The sequence below is a fragment of the Spea bombifrons genome, chromosome 6 (genome assembly GCF_027358695.1).
Source record: "Spea bombifrons isolate aSpeBom1 chromosome 6, aSpeBom1.2.pri, whole genome shotgun sequence".
NCBI lineage: Eukaryota > Metazoa > Chordata > Amphibia > Anura > Pelobatidae > Spea > Spea bombifrons.
In genome coordinates this window covers 4,844,820-4,868,138 of record NC_071092.1, presented here as the reverse complement: position 1 = coordinate 4,868,138, position 23,319 = coordinate 4,844,820, and the positions used below count along the sequence as shown (strand labels likewise).

Here is a 23,319-nt window from a genome sequence, read left to right as displayed (position 1 = left end):
TATGAGGGTCTTGTTTGACCCCTCTCAACGTTCGCCAAGCCAGTGCTGGAGCTTACTGGCAGAAGGTACATCACAGGCCAGGTGAAGTGGCATCTCCTGCATGGCAAATAGCGGGGGAGGGGGAAGGGGTAAATGCCTATGCAGACACCTTTGATACATTGTAGCGGGTGCATGATGGGGGTTATAGTCGCTTTTCCACTTAAAACCAGGGTATGAAGAATAGGTGTAGAGATCCGTAATCCACCTTTATGTCTCCCTCTGCCACAAAGCCTCCATGTCACCTCCGAGATTCTACCTGCATTAATTAGCTCATTCACCTAATTATCTAATTAAATGAATTTGCTAACAGCAATCTTAGTAATTAGGCTTAGCCAGGAGTGGGCGACGTAACTTTTTTGTAAAGCTGGCATTTCAGGTAAGAAGTTCTCGAAGCTCCGTGACTGCGAGCGACGGTCGGCGACTGGTCGGGGTTTTACTGGTTAAAATCCCAACTAACATGGAAGCTGTCACATGGCCCGAGTGTTCAACAGTAATAATACGTTCTAGATTGTAAGCTCCTATGAGCAGGGCCCTCCTCAACTTTTGTTTCCTTGAATCCAAGTTGTAACGGGATGCCGGATCTGTCCTGTTTTCTTGTTGTACATCACTATGGTATATAACGGTGCTATAACCCAATAGATGTATCAATCAGACCAATGTGTTTGTGGGAACTCGGCCGTCTCAGGATATCTCCGGATCCGTATCCAATGGTGATTTACGTGATGACGGCATCACGATGGGATGGCAAGGGGGCCAAAATCCAGAAGAAGACCCTTTTACCCAAAGAATTGGAGAAAAGTGGGCATTCATGTCACCTGACATCACTTTTAATGAGTTGCTGTCTCATGACATCACAGACGGCCCTCGATTGTATCAAAATCATCATTGACGAGGTTCCAAGGTGTTCTGATGGTTGCATCACAGCATAGTCCTTTTCGGGGGGCTTCCCTCAGCCCCTCAGCGAGGCTTCCTTGGGAGTTGTCTACTTTGGCCCCACGGATGCGTCAACCCTGGTCTTCAGTACAGCGTAAACCCTTATTATTCCTTTATTCACTAAAAATATCTTTTAGTTTTTTTTTTGGCTCAGAATAATAACCATTTTGCTGATTCTGTATGGTTTATCAGCAAAGTTGGGATTCCTTCTCCACCTCGGCCCCCTTTGTTTCCTCCGCCGGCCGCCCAAGCATGCAAATTGAATTCAGAAACAAGCTGCTTCGGGCTTCACCTTTCACCTTTTCTGTTGTTCGAGAGGCTCGGCTTCTTCATTCCCAAAAATCCTTGACGGAGGAGCCGGGATAAACCTTCTTACAGACAACACGGGGTTAACTTATTTGCCCATCGCAAAAGCAATCTCGCAGCATAAAAACACACGGGGTTCCAGTTCTTTATTTGTTTTGTCAGGGATTTTTGGGGAGAAAGTGGGCAGGCGATAAATGGAAGAGCATCCCAGCAGAAGTGGTAGAGGGTAATACAGTGAGGGAATATAAACATATATGGGATAGACATACGGCTCCTGAATCTAAGACGAGACCAACGACTGATTAAGGTTTGAGTCTTTACAGCAGGAGAACGGGGGCCGAATGGGGCCGATCCTATGATGACTCCGGATGGTTCAGCCCCCTGGATTTTGCGCCAGGATAGGCAACCTCCGCTATTCTAACACCTAAAATCCAGGGTGGGGTTTCATTGCCCCAAATGTTGTATTTTGGGTCACAGTCATACATTTTGTAAAAATATATATATTTAATAGAGAAAAATAAATGAGAGCGCGGATGGCAGGGGGGCCACGAGGGGCTCACAGACCGGCGTGGTGCGGCTTCTATCGGAACGTAGAAAGGGTAACCTCGGCAGGTCCGACCATTCTATTGCCTCATCACGGAACAAAAAAAAGGCGCAGCGGATTAACCCGCTCAATAAAAGCTTTTTTTTCCTCCCCGTCTCCCTTTCAGCCCAGAGGATGGAGAACGCGTCTGACGGGGGCTATGGAAGTCTGTCTGGTTGCCACAGAGACAACGAAGGAGACTGAAATACCTGCTCTGATTCTTGAAGTGGCTCCTAGCTAAAGCAGATTCTTATCCTCTGTAAGTGGCGGTCCTTGACGTGGTCGGCGGCCGTTATACCCCCCCCCCCTTTCTGCTTCCCGAGAAGTGGCTCTGTAAGTAGCACTACTGGAAATCCAAGAACGCCACTTGGCCAGCTTACCAGACGCGTTTAACCAAGATTTTTCACCTTTTATTCAGGATCGTCGCATTGTAGTCGGCGGTTCTAGATCCTCAGCCATGCAGATTCTCTTCCGACGCGGATTCCTAGATCGCTCGGCGTAAGCGGGATGTTGGGAGAAATGTAAGCGATAACAGTTTATGCAAATTCACCAAACACGGTACGAGATTTATCTGTTAAAAGTCAGAGCAGCTACTATTATTATTATTTTTATGACTATTATTCTTTATTATTCTCATTTATATTATATTTTTTTCATTATTTTATTTTAAGTATTTTTTTTTTATTTTTATTACTAGTATTATTCTTTATTATTATCATTTATATTATCATTTTTTCATTATTTTAAGTATTTTGTTATTTTATTTTATTATTAGTATTATTCTTTATTAGCATTTATATTTTTTATTATTTATATTATTATTATTTTTATAAATATTTATAAATATATTTTATTGTTTTATTATTTATATTTTTATTGTGCATTATTCTTATTATAAGTATTATTTGTTTTATTATTTATTTTATTATTATTATTGTTATTTTTATATTTTATTTATATTGCTCCAACAATTTCACAGCATTCTTACACTCCATACATTAAGAGGGTGAGAATGGATGGAAAGTTGAATGGACAGACTAAGGCGACCCGATACATTAGGTAACGAGGGCTTGGCTCGCAAGCTTACAATCTAGAGGTTTATTAGATATAGAAGCCCTTTTAGTGATTTATCTGCTAAGTAATGTGTCAGCGGTTAGAGACGGTTAGACATCAGGAGACTTTTCTATTCTACCGATACTTTTAAAAATGACCAATTAACAGCTCTTCTGCCGTGATTTTGGATTGTACCCGGTCGATCCTCGCAGGGCGATCGCCAACGCTGCCCACTGGTTAAAGGTCAACGTTCTTCACGTTTCTAGGCTCTTCCGGTCTGCTCTGCCAAATGTTACTGTAATATACCCAAAGGGGTAGGCAGCTAAACTTAAATGCCCCAGCAGCTAAACTTAAATGCCCCAGCAGGGGTAAACCAGCAAACGGAGAACCAACAAAGCTTGATGGTTAGCGTTACGTTCTAGCTGGACTCGGTGAGGACCTGAAGCCACCGGCCGGTGATCTGCCTATTTTAATTACCACGTCGAGGGGACAAATACCTCAACTGGTGATTTTAGGTGGTCCAAAATTGTTGACCGATACCCTAGAAATGGTGGAATATTCCATTTTTGCAGGAAAAACACAACCTCTGCCCAAATATTCTTTTTAAAGGAATGGATATGTCCATAGCTGGGAGCCGACTGAATATTAACCCCTTAAAAGCGCATCATGAAAATTCTCTGTACAGACTCACCCAATGTGCTACCCAAATGGCTCTAATACTGGTCGTCATGGAAACCTTGACTTGTCGTTATTTAGAGATACACTTAAGTGAGTCACCTGCATTCAAGCAGGGATATCACCCATAACATACTGGGGCAAAAGCACCAACTGGAAGGAGTAGGAAGGAGTCAGATCCAGATGGTGTGACCCCCGAGAGTCTGTCCTCTGTCTCCCCTTCCGCATCCCTGTAACCCACCGCTGGACCTCATTATACTTCTGATCACCTGTTCCCCTTCGCTCTATTCTCTGTTCCCGAGACCACCTCCTGGTCTCTCGTCACCCTTTATCTCCTCTATTCAGACACAACATGGGCTGGTTGCCAGGGGGCTGATAAGGGCCGATCTCTTTCGTCGGCAAACAGAATGGCTGTCAAAGCCTTAGCCTGCTAATTTGGTAAAATCCGGGCCTTTATTAGCTAAATGAGCCTCGTTGCACTCGCACAGACGGCTACCAACGGCCGGCGTCTCAATCCGTACAATTCCTACAAAAACCTTTCCCGCAGCAGGGAAAGAGTTAATGATGTGACCACCATAAGAACATTGCACTGGCCAAAGATCTTAAGAAACCTCTTGAGTCCCCCGATAAATCATAACTACACCAAGAAGTGCTGCAGCAGCTGGAATCCCTCTGCTATGTAAGGGCATTAGTGGTAAAACCATTCCTGATGGGGCAAAGTGGGACTACCAGGTGGTCTTATATACTGCCCCATTGTGCCCTGCCTACCTCCAGCCTCTTACCCCACCCTGTCTACCCCATACCAGCCTCCGACCCCTAAATAAATTGTCACCTTCTCCTCTGCCTCTAATTACCCCCATGCCAGCCTGCCTCCTGCCCCCATAGCATGCCCCTGCCCCCGTGCCAGCCTGCCTCCTGCCCCCTAGTGGTAGTTGGCAGTCTACCCCTGACCCCCCGCATCTCACCTTCCTTATTTCCCCAAGTCCTGGACTTTTAAAGCCCCATCGGGCTGGGATTGGCTGCCCGGCGCGGTGACATCACAGCGGCCGTGCCCCGCCCCTCCTTCCGTCCCCGGGTGGCTGGTGTGTGCAGTCTGGCAGCGGCTCGGCGGCGGAGCGCACGGCAGGGGCAGCCTCTGCACCTCCACAGGCAGATCTACTGCCCCCCGAGCACCCCGGTGGCACCCCTCCCCCAACAGCACCCCGTTAACCCTCTCCTCCCCCCTCTTCTCTACCGACCTCTTCCAATCCCTATTTATTTATAGGTGTGGAGGAGGAGGAGGGGGGGTCCCTGCAGAAAATTAGGAGGGGGGGAGGGTGAAAGCAGGAGTGGATTTTACATTCATGATTATGGGCGACAAGAAGAGCCCGACCAGGTACAGTGCAGAAGGGGGGGGGTGGCTTGGGTGGGGGAGGGGACAAGGGACTTCGAGGGGGGGGGGTGGTAGGGTTATTTATATGCCCCTATTACATGTAGACAGAGACGTAATCCCCCTCCCTCCCCAGTCATCCTTCTGCCCCTGGCTGCAGTGCCACCCGCTCCCGGCTCCTCTCCCCCCCCCCCACCATGGCCACCCAAGCCCAGCAGCCAGTGCATGTCCAGTGCCCATGGGTGTATGTGCCGGGGAGGGAGCTGCTATGGCGGCTGATCCGCTGTCAGACTCACTCCCTCCACCGAGCCTCAGACAAAGAGAATATTTACCAGAAGAGAGAGAGAACCCGGGCAGGGTGGAGAACGAAACGCCCACTGCCCTTTAAATCGAAATAAATAATCGTATTGACATCACCCCCAATACCCTCAGCCTCCCCACCCCCTGCCCTGCTGGGCTCTATAGATTATTGATGGGTGGCTGGGCAGGCTTCCGGGTGGGCACTGGCTGGCTGTCTGTCTGTCTGGCTTCTTTGTCTTTATTTTTAAGCATGTGATTGTGAGATGTCTTTAAATGTCTGCTTGGATCACCCCCCCCCCCCAATCTCTTATTGGGTAGAGAGGGCCCTGCATCAGTGTGGAGGGGAGGAAAGGGTTAATGCTGCTGGGGGGGTAGTGTGCCTTGGTGGTGGTGGTATGGAGGGTGGCATGGGTATATGTCAGATGGAAGGGGGGGTAGATGAATTGACAAGTGGCACTGATGCCCAGCAGGGCACTGACACAGGAGAGGGTGACCCCAGACCAGGGCAGATGGCATGACCGGGTACTGCACGCTCTCGGAGTAGATACACTGGTTTTTGCTACCTCTTGTTTTGCAGGGGGGGGGGGTTGTTTTGTTGTAAGCATTCATGTTGATTAACCCCTTCCACTCCTGAGATGTCAGTCTCCCACCACGTAGGGTTAAACAGAAGGGCATCTGAATCATCTTACAGGGTATTTATCATTACCCCCCCCCCCAAGTACCTTGCAGACAGAAAAGTGCCGATCTGCACCTAGCGGCATCTTTCCGGGTAGAACCGCGATGGTTTCGAGTGGAATTCGGGATTTCTGCAGACCCTCTGGGTACCGAGGGGAATTAGTATGATTGGCACATCTGGGCTGCTCCAGACGTCCCCGACTTTAAAGGTGGCGGTCCGAACGTTTCATCCTCGAATGGCTCGCTAACGCTGCTTTTTTGTTGTTGTTTATTCCCCCCCAGGCCAAAAAGGCAAGCCAAACCTTCAGCGGACGAGGGTTATTGGGACTGCAGCGTGTGCACCTTCCGGAATACGGCAGAGGCGTTCAAATGCAGCATCTGCGATGTCCGAAAAGGAACCTCTACCAGGTACCGGCGCGTTTTCACCCAGATCCGGATCTCGGACTTGTTGCGCTCGGCGGTGGCGGCGGGGGCTCCGCTCCTTGCTGTGTTTTCTCGTGTTCCCTTTTTGGTTTTCGGTAAAGGTTTGAATGCAAAAAGTTAATATTGGTGTTTTTTTCTTAAAAATATGTTTTTTTGGTGTTGCTTTGTCCCGCCGCGGTGCTGTGACTTCGTTTCCGCTGCTGCGATGTGACCGATGTGTTTGGGTACCGGCTGCGATTGGGACCGGTCACGATTTAATGATAATTCAAGGAATATCGGTGGTTTCTTGAGTTTCTGTGTAATTGGATATCGTGTGTCGAATCTAAAGGGGAGGGAATGTTTTCAGCTAGAGAGCTTGAAAAGTCATTGCTACAGTGTGCGTGGATTTTTAACTGCTTAACAAGAGGGTAGTAGATAAATGGAACAGCCTCCCAGCAGAGGTGGCAGAGGCTAATACAATGAGGGGATTTAAACATGCATGGGATAGACATACGGCTCCTGAATCTAAGACGAGACCAACGACTGATTAAGGTTTGAGTCTTTACAGCAGGAGAAATGAGCGATGGGGGCCGAATGGGGCCGTTCTGCAGGCAGAGTCTATGTTTACGAGTTGGCATTGGAAGAGCTGATTGAGAAGCTCTGATTGGCTGTTAAAATGTGATGACATGACTTTATTTCCCATGGTGCATCTGGGTTTGGCAATGCAGATGTGGTGAGTGGGGTTATGGAATCTGGCAGAACCGGATATGGCCAATCGGAGATTAAAGATCCACATTGCTGGCTTCCCATTGGTTGATCGCTCTGTGAAGCAATGAATACGGAACCGAAGATCGTCGTTTTTTTTTCGGAGGGCTAACTACCCACTCCCATAGGAAAGTGAACTTATCACCATAGCAACGGATGCCACGGTCCTTCTGATGGTACCATTCCCTTTGTTGCTATGGCAATAATATCACTTTCCAAACTCGAACCATAACCTCTTATGGCTGATGCGCCATGGTATATGTATTCGTCATCTTAAGGTTTGATCGTCTTTCTTTAGGGATTGGGCTGTCCAGAGGGGCGAACGACGCGGGTTAAAACGCGTTGGCCATTTGTTGTTGTAAATTTAGCGTTTTTAGTATGGCTGCTCCATTACTGAACTGTCTACGTGAGACATGCAGAGGCCGCCCGGCAGCGTTGGCCCCACGACTTCTGAGTACAACCCCGAGTAAACTCCGTGTACAGAAATAAGTTTCGTTATGAAGAAAATAAAAGATGAGAAATGATGCCATTCGCACCACAAATTAGGACTTTACCTACAAGACCTCAAAACACATGATTCATCTTTTTTTATGTGAAACTTTGTGGAACGAGGCAGGCTTTCCTCGCTGCGATGCCTCTGAGCCGCAGAACGAGCCGCTGCGCGTATATTCTGTGTTATACGGTAATCTTTCATCGCTTAACCCGTTGCTACAATGTTGCAAACTAACAATGAAGTCTAAATATTTGTGCTGTAAACATTCCTTCCGTGTTTTGGGTTGGGGGTTAAACTGTTACAATGTATCGATGTTTCGGACCATGTCTACTTCATCCGATGTGCCCATAAATGAGAAAAATGGTGTTTTAAACACATTTTCAATGTCCGTGTTATCTGCGCCTTGGCTTATACGGGGTTGGGGGGGTTGCGCTGTTCTTGCCCCCAGTGAACCCCCGGGAAATATTTAAGGACTCTGTGGGAAAAGCCCAATTTTCATTGATTGTTTGTTATGTTGTTGGATATCGTGTCTGATGGACGGCTGGCAGAGGATATACCCCGGTGTGCGTCTTCATGGGATGCTGGGTGCTTGAGTCCCTTTAATAGAGCGTGGGGGACGGGGACGTGTGTCGTTGGCCCCCTGGCATCCTGATAACGAGCGCCGGGTATTGCTTGGCAGGATGTGGTATTTATTGTAAATAGAAATGAATGAAATAATGAACAGCCGGAGCGCTTTCTAGGTGTCTGTGAAAGTGTTTGAAACTGCGAGACGGGAAATCAAACCTTCGGATTTCAACAGAAAGAGTCGGGGGGGGGGGGTTGTGAGCTACGACTTCCACCGCTCCATATCGCTTTGAAGCTGGCTGAGATTTGTGAGGGTTGTTGGGCAATACATAGGGTGCCATTGGTTGGCTACCCCTGCCATAGAGACAATGAACTTGATGGACTTGGTAAGAGTCTTAGAAGACGAGTCTCAACATGTCAAAAGTCTCTCAATCAATACAAGAATGGGGGTTTTGACCCGAGTTTGATACTTTTTATTTAATTTCAGCTTCATTTAAAGCCGTAACAATCGTCGCCTTTTATATTATAAGATTTTAAGACCGTGATGTTGGTTGGATCCTAAATTTGACGTTTGAAAGCTAATTAAGTTTCCGGGAAGTCCATTAAAGTTGACCGAGTTCCGTCCCTGGCCGTGGCCGCCATCGACCTTTTTCCAGATATCGATCTTGCGGAGCTCCTGAGAATCGTTCTGTATTTCAGAATTCCTGCTGGGTCATGTGAGGCTGGAATTGCAGATTTACTGAAATCCTCCCCTTTATTATTAAAACTCTAGTCCGTGTATGAATGAATCGTAATTGAGCCGGCGTCACATATGGCTGCTCCCGGAGGGTCATGTTCTGTTTGCAAGCTTAAGATCGGAGACGGGCTCTATTGACTGAAGGTTCTAACACGGCAGACACATAGGGCCACATCAATCATCTTAGGGGTCCATGTCCGTTCCTGGGGAGGTTCTCAGAGTCACACATTCTGAAGCTTGATGGGATACCTGAGCATCCAAATTGGTGCTTTTGCTCCCAGCATGTCATGGTTGATATCCCTTCTTGAATGCAGGTGACTCCATTAAGTCATTTCTTTAAATAATGACAAGTCAAGGTCATTGTTATGAGGAGTTGCTACATAAAGTCTGCATGATGGGCCATTAAAGGGTTAATATCCAGAGAGGCTCGATGTCACCGCATTTAGAAGGTTCCCGGGTATGTCCAACCCCGTGACCTCCAGCTGGGCCGCGGCCAGCGATAATAAATGACTGATACGGCCCAACCTAAGGTGTTTCTTGGCAAGCGCCAGGTAGGTACGGCTGAGGGTTTTATGTGGAATTCCATGCGCCGTTCGCCGGTTCCTAGAACCCTAACCGTAGGCGGCCCACCAGCTTCCGCTCGGACACCGGGGGGTTTAGGAGGAGATGGTGACGCCGGCGCCTGTCATGGCTGACCTTTCGCTCTGTAACAGAAAGCACACGGAATGTTTTTCGACGTCTCTATCGATAGGGTGCTGCTGGGTTCACGCGCTTTTTGGGTGGTCCGGGCGCTTTAATGGGTCCCCCCCCAAAGTCTCCCTTTCTCCGCAGCTTGTCCCGGGGTATTTATTTCCCGCCCTGTAACCTTGTTACCCTTTAGTAAAACAGAATGGGGCAGTGTGCGTTGGAGCCGTGACCTGAGCGCTGACCGCTGGAACACCGGGGCTGACCAGGTGACTGAATTCCGTCTTGCAGGAGGTTCCGTGTAACTAAGACTCAATAAAGCTCTCTCTCCAAACAAAAGCTTGAGGCTGTCTCGCTCCCCTCCCCCCACACACACATACACACTCGTTCCTTCCTCCTTGGCTCTCACCATACAGCCTAAAGCCCCAACCGGCTGCCGGTGATGAGAGTTAGAGTACAGCAACAGGCCTTCATTTCTTATGCCTCCTCAACGGCGGGCATTAAGCCGAAGACTCTTCGTAGTTTAAAGAGACAGTCCCACCAACGTAGAATGTATATTAAAATGCCCTGGAAGTCTTACTGTAGGCGTTCGTTAAACCAATCCTTTCGGAGAAGCTGCAGCTCCAGGGCTTCAGAGCGCTACCCCCCCCTTTGATTTTTGCACCCGTCTTTAGCTGCTTAAAGCGGCCAGCCAATAGCAGGGATGCACATCCTGTTGCTTTCCATGCATGCGCAAAGGGGGTCTCGTTAGCACACTGGGGATTGGTTCGGCCCACTTCTGCAATCTGGGGGCAGGAGGGCAAAAACCTCGGGTAATAGGCCACCTCTGGCTCTCAAAGGGTTAAGGAAGTCTTTTTCCATTTTTCATACTGTCGTTTCCCGCGATTGATGAAACGTATATACACACCGTGTGTATATATATTATATATAATGTGAACTCCGTGATCCGTTTCTATGGATCCACCAATGGTAATAGTGGGAATTGAGTCCCTTCCTGCCATTGGTCGGGATGAGATGAGCTTCGGAGAGACCTGTTCTTTGCTACGGCGTTCGAGTATCTTATCATGCGCAGAACCGATCCAGATTTATAATTTAGTAGGCGGAGCCCTAAGCTTTGCATACCAGCTCCGCTTAACCCTTTCAGGACTGCGATGACTGTGTTCTCCTGCCTCGTGGCCCGGCGCCGTGGCGTTGAGGGTTAAATGATACGAGGATACAGTTGGTGTCAGCCAAGGAGCGTAAATCCAAGCTGTTTACTCACCGCGTAGCTGGAACTCCAGGCTTGGCGTGAATACGGGACGGACGGACGGACGGACGGCAGTGTGAACTTGGCCACCTTGTTTTGGAAATTGTGCTTCTTTAGTACTTTTGAAATTAATTTTTTTATTTTTAGTTTCAGATAAAAATATGTTTGTAGTTTTTGCCCCATAATGTTTTCAGGCAGCTGCGTATCAGCCGTTTGTATGATTCTCGCTCTATTATCTGATCCCCGATCTACTAAACCCCCCAACTCCTTATCATACTGCCTGTGGGGAACAATAGAATTGCTCAGTCTTAATCACACAATGAGACTCTCTGACTAATTAAAGTCTATGGAGGAACGGACTTCATTAACATTGCCATAAAGTATCAGCTCGGTGTGGTTGTTGCTGTATACAGTGCTGGGGGTTATATTACTGTATACAGCGCTGGGGGGTTATATTACTGTATACAGTGCTGGGGGTTATATTACTGTATACAGCGCTGGGGGGTTATATTACTGTATACAGCGCTGGGGGTTATATTACTGTATACAGTGCTGGGGGGTTATTACTGTATACAGCGCTGGGGGGGTTATATTACTGTATACAGCGCTGGGGGGGTTATATTACTGTATACAGCGCTGGGGGGGTTATATTACTGTATACAGCGCTGGGGGGTTATATTACTGTATACAGCGCTGGGGGGTTATATTACTGTATACAGCGCTGGGGGGGTTATATTACTGTATACAGCGCTGGGGGGGTTATATTACTGTATACAGCGCTGGGGGTTATATTACTGTATACAGCGCTGGGGGTTATATTACTGTATACAGCACTGGGGGTTATATTACTGTATACAGTGCTGGGGGGAGGTTATATTACTGTATACAGCGCTGGGGGGGTTATATTACTGTATACAGCGCTGGGGGGGTTATATTACTGTATACAGCGCTGGGGGGTTATATTACTGTATACAGCGCTGGGGGGGTATATTACTGTATACAGCGCTGCGTGGTCTCGTAACGCGGCACACATGCCCCGGGAGCGGGCGATGCGTTTAAGTGGGGCTGCCGCTTTAAGCTTGTAGAGTTCCGTAGAACCTCGTTGTCTCGGCAATAAGTTCTGACCGAGGTTCTGTCTTCTTCCGGAAGAGAAACCGGCCCCTGAGAACCCTAACTGTATCTCACTGGTTGTGAGCGCTGCGCATGCGTCACGCATTTACCTCATACCAGAAACCCTGTGCAGATTAACCCCTTTTATGCCATTGTGCTGAGTGGGAGCCGACATAGACGTTTCCAATCAGAGTGGTACTTAGAGCTTGTGGCACCTGCGGCAGGTTTGGGGGCCGCTGACATCTCCTCTAGCTATAGAAGCGGAAGGAGCTGCTGGGGTGTCTGGGGCAGGTACCCCTCTTACCCCACGTACGTGATAGCTTTGGGACTTTGCGCATGCGCAGAAGACCCGCCAGCTGAGGAAAGAGAGCGAAAGGGTTAATGCCACCGAGTTTTCTTCCTTCTATTCCCGGTGACGAATGTCACGCACCTCGAGACTGCCCCGCAAGAATCCAATCTCCTCCACTTATTGACAGACGTTAAACAGTGCAGGGGAGGACAAAGGCTGCGGGCGCTCCCTGTCCTCCGCGGCGCTCACAGGAGTCTCGGGGAGGCTGACGGATGGCTGGATGATGATGGAGTTAATCTGCCGTCAGAGTCATTTCTCTCCTGAGGACTCCGGCGTGGAGCGCATCATCAGACGCCGGCGATCCGGCTCTTTAGCACGCCGCGTTTTCTGGAGCTCCGGGAATCTGCTTCGCGAGAGAAGATAATTCCATTTGGCTGACGTCGGGGAAAACAGTCCCTCCGCTCTCAAAGCGTTACATCAGGGGCTGCTGGATCCGTTCGGCTTCGATCGCTGGAATTCCGGTACAATCCAGAAGCGGAACGCTGGCCGTCGGCGGAATTCACACCGGACGTTATTGGGGGGCCGAGAAGCACAAATAACCAGCATGTATTAATTATTAATTCTGGTGCGAAAACCCCCAAAAAATAGGTTTTAAAATTCACTTTTTTTTTTTAAGAGAGAGAGACGTCGCGTTTGACATCATCTTTAAATGTCAGGGAGCGTCGCCGATGATGAAAAATCCGCGCGATGCGTTTTCCTCACATTTACCAGCGGGAAAAAAATAAGAAAATGGGGCGAAATTAATGATTTTCTCAACTTCATGTTAAAGGGGCAGCCGGCAAGCCGTACTTTTTATTTATATTTTGAATATTGAAATCCGTATAAACCTTAATGCTCTGCAGGGCGTCTCTGAGCGTCCGGCCGGTGATGGATCACACAAAGGAGCTGCTTGCTTTGTATCCCTCGATGAATCTCGTGCAGGAATTGTCTGATCTCTACCAGAAAGCCCGACCCGTAGCAGGTCATGGAGGGCTCCTTCTGACGGCCGTCTGTCAGTCCCCGCAGCCCGACGCTGTCATATTCCTGAGCCCCTGCTTCGGCGGACGTGCTCTTAATGGAGGGGGGCATCTGTGATCTGCTTTTGTCATGCGAGTAACCGGTGACCTCACGCACGCCTTATTGCATCACGAATCGGGGGAGTAACGGGCCTGTAGGATGCTGGGGGAGGGGGGGGTTGGTTTGGACGCCGGTCGTCCTCTTCACGTGGCGCGTCGTGTTGGTTTAGCGATTCCCCGCGTGTTCCGGGTCAGGCGCGCCGCCAACATTCTGCGTTTTGCCAGCGGGGGAGAATAAGTGCTGGGATTTTCAGTAATCTGCACATCCGCCGGCGCTCGGTCATCGCAGGCTGAGCCGGGGGGGGGGTCATGAAAGGGTAGTTTGGCCCTGACTTGAAATTTAAAGACCCCCAGGGGCCACGGCGTTGCTGGTCGTTCATAGTATGTACTGGGCCGGTGACGTGCATCACTACTGTTTATCATCATACCTATTCTTCATTTCTATTTACATGTCCTCTGTTATACTACTGCTTAGCCAATAGGGAGATCACACCGCCTAAGCGTCCCTCTTTAGGAAGAACAGTCCCTCTTTTCCTCCCCCGATGCCCCTCTTTTCTCGGAGCTCTGATGCGGATGAGGCTGCGCGATTCGCCTCGTTCTGCAAGACCGTCTCCTCCGCCGGCGTCCGAGATGTCGGGTAATTAGCCGGGCCTCTCGTTAGCGCGTCTGCTCGCGTGTGAATGCATGCGCGCGGATCCTGTGAGCGGAAACTCTCCGCCGGGTGAAGGTCGTCCGAGGACAGAGGAGCGGCGAGGAGCTTCGCAGGGGCCGGGAAGATACTTGGTGCTTTGAGCCTTTGTTGTTACCCCCCGGCAACGAGATGGCGATGGGAGGTCTGGTGCGGCTTTGTGAAAGGTGGGCTCCTTTTCAGGATACCCTTTCAGCCGGGCCGGGCCGGCGATGGTCGGGGCTGCCTTTGGCACTTTAGGTCTGGTGGCCGCCCGATGACAGCCGGATATGTATTTGTATCAAGCCGCTGGCCGCAGTGGCCGAATGGGCATTTGCCGGGGGTGCCCGATGGCCAATCCGGGCCTGTCTATGGTCTGATGATTTTTGCCACGTGGGGGTCTGAACTGCCCCCCCCCCCAGCGTTTCTCTAAGCCAGGGCTGGAGGTCGGTAAATCGCTGCATGGAGATGTAATCCGCCAAACTCTTCTCCTGCAGGGCAAGCAATTAGCTCAGGGGGGGGGCAAATGTATGGGGGGCTTCTGTGTTCTGCGAAAGCCCCCTTCAAGGCATTTTCAAGGAGAACACCATGAAAATGTAAGTGTATATGATGGCTGGAGTGCCCCTTACGGTAGCTGTGATGTCATAATTCAGGAAGTGTAATAAATATAATATATAATATATGAAAATGTTAAACATCACTTTAGGTTTTAATAATCAGATCGTCAGAATATTTCAGAACAGCGAGGGCCGTCCTTTCAGGAAAGCGGCGTTTATACGCTTCGTTTTCCTCTTAAAAAAAAAAAAAAGAGAGAAAAAAAAAGCGCGTCATCTGTTTTAAGTTTATTCTTTCGTGTTTTGGTAACAATGTTTCGAAACCTTTTCTGCCTCTTCTGGTTATTAAACTCGCCCCCGACCGCCGTTGGTTTTCCCCCGACATCCGAAATGACACGCTGTGGTTAGCGTGCGTGCGCGTGCGGTGCTGGATGTGTGCGCGGAATGTTAGAACCTCGAGCCTCTGACCGGAATCGTCGTAAACGGGGATTTATGTAAAAAAGAAAAACACAATTAATGATATGGGGGGGGAGATAATAATGTAGGATATTCCTCCAGAAAACAGAACGTTGACGTCATTCTAGATTGTAAGCTCCTTTGAGCAGTGCCCCCCCCCGCTCTTTTATTTCTATAAACCCCATGTTTATACGTTGTACAGCGCTGCGGAATATGATGGCGATATATAAATCGATAGTAAGCGTGATTCTGTGTGTCGGTGCGGCTAGAGACCCCGCGTGAGGCTGCTGGCCGCCCATCACCCCTCCGATCCATCTACGGAGGTTACTTAAGGTGAGGGAGCCCCCCCCCCCGCCGGTACACAGGGGTCCCCCCGCCGTAATTCAATCCAGAACAGGATTTCCCTGGGAACGTGACTTCAAAGAGTCCGACTGAAGCCATCTGTCTCGGGAAACCGGCCGCTGCCTCCGGAATCTCACTTTTTATGTTACCTTTTTTTATGTAAAATAGACTTTTAACTGAAAACATGCAATTTCTCCCCGTCGCTGGCCTCTTCTGTCTTTGCATGGGAGAACCAATCGGCTGCCACGAAAGAGGAGGGACCGTTATATACTAAGTGGCAATTATGCAAGGCATTGGTCGATAAGTTGCCGTGGGTGTGTACGCAACGCTTTTATTCTTCCAATGATAAGAAACCCTTGTGATGAGCAGCAAAAACAAACTGCTCTCGTGGGCCCCTGAACAGTTTTAATCTAAATACATTTTTCGTAAATTGACTGCTTCACATATGTAAGATGGTTATATTTCACTTTACTGAGAGGGTGGTAGATATATGGAAGAGCCTCCCAGCAGACATGGTAGAGGGTAATACAGTGAGGGTATTAAACATGCATGGGATAGACATACGGCTCCTGAATCTAAGACGAGACCAACAACTGATTAAGGTTTGGGTCTTTATAGCAGGAGAAACGGGCGACGGGGGCCGAATGGGGCCGATCTGCCGGCAGAAGCTTTCAGTGGTTCAGTAGTTTTGTGGGTCTTCACATTAACCCCTTCAGTTCCTGACAGCAGTATGTTGCCTTGCGGGACAGTCACCCCCGGCATGTGTAGGGTTAATCAGTTGACGTTGTACTCGGTGCTTTAGGAACGCACTTTGTCCCGGGTTGCAGCCGTGCTTTCGTTTTCTGTGACCTTTGTCCCGGTGCTTATCTGCGGCTGCACTAATTGAAAATGTAGGGTCGAGAACGTTATTCCTCCCCAGACCCCCGCGCAGGCCGTCGCTCGGTACGTCGTCCTGTGCCGGGTTCATCTCGTGGCCGCTGCTGCGGAAGAGACGTTTATTTTTTAGTATTTTTACATGGAAAGGGCTGCGTTTGTGTTGGAGGGGCGGCTTGGCATGTACCATGTACATAATGAAAATGATCCAGTACAGGTGTAAGGCGAGCGTGGCTTGGATGCTCTGTGGCGTTCCGGTGTAACACGTTGTGGTTTTAGGATGTGTTTATTATACGGGCGGAGACAATAAAAATACAAATAATAGTTCATCCTGTAAATAAACGTTTGTGGCGTTGAGCGAATATCAGCGATGCGGTCGATGGAATGTTTTACTTTATTGAGAGGGTTGTTAAGTGGAACAGCCTCCCAGCAGAAGTGGTAGAGGGTAATACAGTGAGGGTAGTAAACATGCATGGGATAGACATATGGCTCCTGAATCTAAGATGAGACCAACGACTGAATAATGCCGAGGTGGGCCGAATGGGGCCGATCTGCCTGCAGGTTCTATGTTTTTTTTATTGTTTTAGTAGTGATCCAACCGAAGAAAGATCTATTCCTTAATAACCCTGTGAGGTGACGGGTCCTGGATCCGCCACCCTGGATCTGCCGCGTTCCGTTCAGTGGAGGTGATCCGAAGTCGGATAATAATTTCCTAAACATTCATGAGTTTTGTTCTCCCAAAATAGTTGTTGGAATTTCTCAAAATCCTCAGAGCCTTAAGAGGGTCCGAATAACTCTATAGAAAGCTTACCGGCCAACCCTAGGGTCACCGGAGACCCCCTTCAGGGTGCTCCTCAAGGGGTGTGAAAGAGAGAACGTTGGGATAAGATGGAAGCGGGAAGGAACTTTGATACATTTTAAACAATTATTCCCCCCGTGTTCCGTTGCTGGTTCCCTGGGTTGGCGGATCTTGGTCTCCAGCACCAGTTGGAGATGTTCCTCAAACCCAAACCCACCGGCCTTGACCTCGTTTTTAGAAGACCCGGCAGGGTCGTGGCGCATGTTGACCCAAAAGCTTATCATCTTTAACAATTTATGGTTTTATTGACATAACTCGTCCTAAACGGCGGCCTCCTCCGTGTAGCCAACCGGCTTCCATCCAGGTTAGGATTATGTTGGCTTTTAAGGAGTTTTAACAAGCGACCCTTTCATGGGTCTCTGCCCCTCCCCCGCATTACGCTACACGCACGGCTTCCCTTTTTCTCTTGGATTTCAGCGTATTTTTGCACTTTCATGGAGTTTTTGTGTCGACGGCCAGCAGGAAGTCGTTCGCAAAATTCTGGCTGTAAAACCACGAAGCCTTTAAACGATAACTAACTTCATTGGAATTAATATGGTTCCCTGAACGGACTACTCCTTAGTATGCGTTGTCACCTGCAAGTTTCATAGCTTGAGACCCCCTGTTCGTAGAGGGCCGTAGGATAAGTGCCTGCTCATTAACCCTTACCTGTCTGGGGAGGGAATCTCGCAACTTAACGCCCGTAAAATATATATTTTTTTAATAAGCTCACTTTCGAGAAAATCTCTCGACGGGGAAAGTCATCTGTGGGTTTCATTTTGTTTTGTTTGTTTTAACCGCAGTGAAATGTTAACCACGTTCAAGAAAACCCATGCGCGGAGTGACTCCGATTTACCGAACGTTATTTACATTTTCTATTAACGTGGTTTTCTCTCTAGATTGTTTTTAAGTCGGTTTACCAATTAATGGCTTCTTGTATCTTTTGTGTGTTTTTTTAGGAAACCAAGGATAAACTCTCAATTAGTGGCACAGCAGGTTGCTCAGCAGTATGCCACCCCACCTCCACCCAAAAAGGAGAAGAAAGAGAAAATGGAAAAGCCCGAGAGAGAAAAAACCGAGAGGGAGAAATACGACAAAGAGAAACCAGAAAAGGACAAGCTGGACCGGGAAAAGCTGGATCGAGAGAAGTTTGACCGCGAGAAGCTGGACCGGGAAAAGTTTGACCGCGAGAAACTCGATCGAGAAAAGTTTGACCGCGAGAAACTCGATCGAGAAAAGTTTGACCGCGAGAAACTCGACCGGGAAAAGATCGATCGAGAGAAGCTGGACAGGGAAAAATTAGACAGGGAGAAACTAGAAAGGGAAAAAATAGAGCGCGACAAACTGGACAGGGAAAAACTGGATCGCGAGAAACTCGATCGAGAAAAGCTGGATAGAGATAAACCGGAGAAAGAGAAAATCGAAAAGGAGAAGCCAGAGAAAGAACAGAAAACGGACAAAGAGAAGCCCGAAAGAGAGAAGGAAAAAAGCGCTCGGGACGTCAGCTCAAGTGTTGTGAAAAAGACTGCTAATAAAAAGACCAGGTATAATAACTGCTGGGGTGGCGAGGGCCTTGGTGCGTTTTGGGTTGGAGGTTTATGTGTAGCGGGGGATGGGTGCAATGGGTCGGGATGAAGGGCCCTTGGTTGGGACGGGTTCCTGGAGCAGATATGGCAGATATGGTCAGAATCACCGACTGCCCCGTGTCAGGGATTTATTCCGTTCCAGGAGCGACTTGGGGTTGTGATGTGACGGACGCTCTAGCTTTTGCGGTTATTTTATGACAGCGTTTTATTTTTTTATTATTATTATTTCTCTTTAAAAAAGAACTAGGTTTGGGGGTTGAGGTCAGGGCTCTGTGCGGCCGGTCAAGTTCTTCCTCCGCAAACTCATCCAGCCGTGTCTTTATGGCGCTTGCTTTGTGCGCCGGGGCTCAGTCACGCTGGATTAGAAAAGAGTCTCCCCCCAAACCGTTCCCACAGAGTTGGAAGCAGAGCGTTGGCCATAATGTCTTGGGATGCCGAAGGGGAAATACTGGTCAGGTGTCCCAATACTTTTGTCCATATAGTGTATGTCACAATGTCATTTTTTTAGTGACGATTAAATGTAGGTTTTTGCCTAAGGTGGCTCCAGAATATATTGGTATAAATATCCCCAGAATGTAGGGCTTTGTCACCTTCGGATCTCAGTGCCGGGGTGGGGGGGGGGACTGTTTGGAAATTGAGTTTATTGGATTTTAATTCTAATCCTGTGGAGGACGGTTTATCGGTTGATTCAGGTTTTTTTTCCCTTTGAATACATTAATCCGGTGTTCTGCTCTCTTGTGGAACTTTTTGAATTTGCCCCCTGGGAATGGTAGGAATTTGCCCCCTGTGTGCCAACATGGTGCAAAACACTTTCTATTTAGAGGCTTCCTATCTCCTAAAAACTGTGACTGGGTCTCCATTTTACAGCAGATAATAAATGAGTTAAAACCGACTATTTTGCAAGGATTTTGCGCAAGGTTAATGTTAAATCGGAGACGGCCGCGTCCCTTTAACATGCGCGTTTTTTGCGAGGGAGTGTTTTTTAAATCCCATTACTGCTCCGGAGCTCTGGGAAGCTTCAGCCAACAATTTATTGAAGCTCCCATTTAAAGTGACGGGTTTACGTGGCATGAAAAATGAGAGATATGTAAAAATGGAGGGGAGTGTAACAGAAAAAAAGATTACTGGAAAATTAAATCGTTTTTAATGCAAATTAAATCATAATTGGTAAACTTTCACCTATAAGCACACACGGGCACACTGCGGCTCAAAAGTTTGGGGTGACTTACAAATGTTTTTGAGAGAAAAGCATATTTTGTCCATTAAAATAACATGAAATGGGTCAGAAATCCAGCGCAGACGGGGTTAATGTTGTAAATGACTATTGTAGCTGGAAACGGCTGGAATCGCTTCATAGGCGCACAGAGGCCCTTTATCACTCCCATCACTCCTGTGTTCCAATGGCTCTTTATCACTCCCATCACTCCTGTGTTCCAATGGCCCTTTATCACTCCCATCACTCCCGTGTCCCAATGGCCCTTTATCACTCCCATCACTCCTGTGTTCCAATGGCCCTTTATCACTCCCATCACTCCTGTGTTCCAATGGCCCTTTATCACTCCCATCACTCCTGTGTTCCAATGACCCTTTATCACTCCCATCACTCCTGTCTTCCAATGGCACGTTGTGTTCGCTGATCCAAGTTTAGGTTAAAAAGGCTAATTGATGGTTTGAAACCCTTTTGCAATTACGTTACAGCCAGGAATGTCCTTGTTTTCCATGTAAACAGCTGAGTGACCCCAAACTTTTGATCAGTATTGTATATTTACATATATATAGATTTTTCACGTTATTTTGGGGTATAAGGATGTCTTATGAACACCTCACATCTCCCTTAAAAATGTAACAGCTTTGTGGCGGCGTCTGCCGGTGGTGACCCATAGCAAGCATCCAGGCATATTCTGCAGTTGCCCGCTGTGCCAGGTGGCCAGTCCAAAAAAACGGTAGTCTTGGAAACCTCACAATAAATCGAACTTAACCACAAGTAGGGAATACAACAGATAAAAAGAGCGACTAATTTATAGAAGGAACATGAAATAACAGCCCAGTATTCTTCATTCTGCCTGCGATGGGATGCGGAGGTCGCCCCCAATTGCATCTCCAAAATGGCACCAATCCACGGTATTCATGACGCAGCCAGAACTGGTAGAGAAGTGACCCGAGTCCCAGTCGTTGGATGGGAACCATTTCTCCATTGGTTTTATTGTTGAATTTCACCTCAAAGTGAAACCGGCTGAGACCCTCAAGCCATTGGCCAACGTGAAACCCTTGAGGCTTGGAATGGGAACCATGTTGACTTCTTATGGGTGGGATTATAGTGGAATCGCTGAACCTTGCGTTCCTCTTGTTGAAGCTCTGGGTTCCATTGCCTTTATATAAAGATAGTCGGTTATTTCAGGCCCCTGAGACTATAGAGAGGGGGCCACGTTTCCAATAATTGTCCGTTTTACGTGTTACACTCTTACCATATCTTTTGGGTTTTCTTTCAGGCCAAAGTCAGACATATTACGAGATCCACCCAATGAAGCCAATAGTCTTCAGTCTGGAAACACCACGACGAAGATCACCAACTTTAATCACAGCTCTCGGTACGTATAGAGGAGTCGTGTGGTTTGGTGGCTCCATTGTTGATCCTAAAGCTTGCAATTCATCAGACATTTAACAACGGAGCCCTTAAGCAGCGCGTCAGACAAAAATTGCTCCGAGTGTCCCGCTGTAGACCCAAAAAAAGTTTTTATTTCTTTATTTACAAAACAGCTCAGCAGTTTTATAAGAGGTTCTAATGCTATAATATTATAATAACACGTTTCTATACATAAATTCTATTAATTAATAGTAATAATAATATAAATATATAAATTATATAAATATAGAATTAAATTATAATATAGTTCTTGGCCATTTTTTTTTTACTTTTTGTGCTCTTGGTTGAACGTCTGTTTTTTACTAAACTTAACCCCTTAAGGACAATGGGCGGTCCCTAAACCCTTTCTACCTTTTTAACCTACAAGCTGCTCGATAAAATCACTTTTTTAGGGCTGTTTTTAGTGGTAATTATATACAGTGTATGCTCTTGGTTTTTTTATTAACGTTTATTTTTTTATTTTATTTTTTTAAAGACCCGGCAAGATAGAAAGATCTAATAATACCCAAATAAACAGTCAATCAGGAAGAGCTCATGTGCACGCTGATAAATATTACGGAATGGGACGAGTTTTAAGCACAAGAGCACAGAGCCTCCACGGCAGGTAAGTAAAAAAACAACATTTTTAACAATATTTTAAACGCCGTGGATTAATTTTGAAATGATTATTATAAAAAAAAAAACAAAAAAAACACAAAACTAAAAACTTTATGTTAAGGAATCGACACGTTTTGTTTCCTAGGCGACGATGCGCAGATCTGCCTTCCATATTTGTGGGCAAGGGGCATCCTTTTGATGTCATACAGAGCCTGCATTGTCTGTGATGTCATAGGATGTCCTTTCATTGTGTCTATTATGATCGTTACCCCTTTAAGCAAAAAAAATATATATTTTAGAAAAAGCAATGTTTAGATTTGTTTATAATAGACTTTTTAATATGTACGACAAAAAGGCACGTAAAGGGGTTTAGTAGACGACAAAGGGGGGGTTATGCATAAAAAAATGAAATGTTCCATTGGTTGCTATGGCAATAGCATGACAACATTGTGTATTATGGCTTCGGGGGGGTTCTATGGCTTCTCAAGTGGTTGAGAAATGTTACTTTCTTCAGAAATGTTATATTGGGATATTTTATAAATGGAAACTAATATTAAAGTTTTGTTTTGTCCCCCCCCCCCAAATAAAATGTTTGCAGACCCCGGCTGAAAAACGTGGACCGGAGCACCGCGCAGCAGCTGGCGGTAACGGTGGGAAACGTGACCGTAATAATCACAGACTTTAAAGAAAAGACTCGTTCGTCCTCCACGTCTTCGTCCACCGTGACGTCCAGCGCGGGCTCAGAACAGCAGCATCAGAGCAGCTCCGGCTCGGAAAGCACAGACAAGGGGTCTTCCCGCTCCTCGACCCCGAAGGGTGACATGTCTGTGGTGAACGACGAGTCTTTCTGAGGAGGAAAAAAAAATGCAAAACAACAACAACAAAAATCAATAATATTGCACACGAATTTGGTGGAAACTCTGAAAGCGGGTCAGGAATTCCCAGACGCCCCCCCCCCGCCTGTTTCTTCTCCTCCTCCGTCACTTAAATATTATTATTTCCCGCGGACAAACAAAAACGCCTCCTTTCCCTGCCAGGAGAGGATCTTCTTTACACGGGCGAAGGAATTCCGCACCCTCGACGACGACCTTTGACACTTTGCTTATTCCATTATATATTATGATTTTCCTACCCATCATTTATCATTGGATGTGTTCCTAAATCTTCTTTTTTTATACAGATCTGCTGTGCACAATATCCCATGTACATTATTATCCTATTTTTTTTTGTTCTACATTTAATTTTTTTTTATTTATTGCATCGAAATCCCTTTTTCTCGTCATCTTACCTATTTTTTTTTTCCCCTCCGGTCTTTTTTTTTTTCTTTTCCCTGTTATACAGCATACTATCAATTTTTATACATCTATATATAAATATATATAAATATATATAAATAAATGGTTATTTGAAAACCAATACATAGAA

At 47.2% G+C, this 23,319-nt stretch overlaps 1 protein-coding gene across 1 annotated transcript; it reads left to right on the top strand.

The window, feature by feature from the left end:
• Positions 1 to 4,770: 4,770 nt before the first annotated feature.
• On the top strand, positions 4,771 to 22,788 carry RYBP (RING1 and YY1 binding protein). The gene is made up of 6 exons (XM_053469321.1): positions 4,771 to 4,964; positions 6,216 to 6,341; positions 18,027 to 18,611; positions 21,143 to 21,241; positions 21,773 to 21,901; positions 22,493 to 22,788. The coding sequence occupies exons 1-6, from the start codon at positions 4,933 to 4,935 to the stop codon at positions 22,743 to 22,745; spliced, it is 1,224 nt and encodes a 407-aa protein (XP_053325296.1). The 5' UTR covers positions 4,771 to 4,932; the 3' UTR covers positions 22,746 to 22,788.
• Positions 22,789 to 23,319: the final 531 nt, after the last annotated feature.

Bases quoted from the DNA above. Each gene is read 5' to 3' on its own strand.
- RYBP (XM_053469321.1), top strand. From the start codon at position 4,933: ATGATTATGGGCGACAAGAAGAGCCCGACCAG. The intron at 4,965-6,215 runs GTACAGTGCAGA...ATTCCCCCCCAG, and splicing joins GACAAGAAGAGCCCGACCAG to GCCAAAAAGGCAAGCCAAAC. The intron at 6,342-18,026 runs GTACCGGCGCGT...GTGTTTTTTTAG, and splicing joins CGAAAAGGAACCTCTACCAG to GAAACCAAGGATAAACTCTC.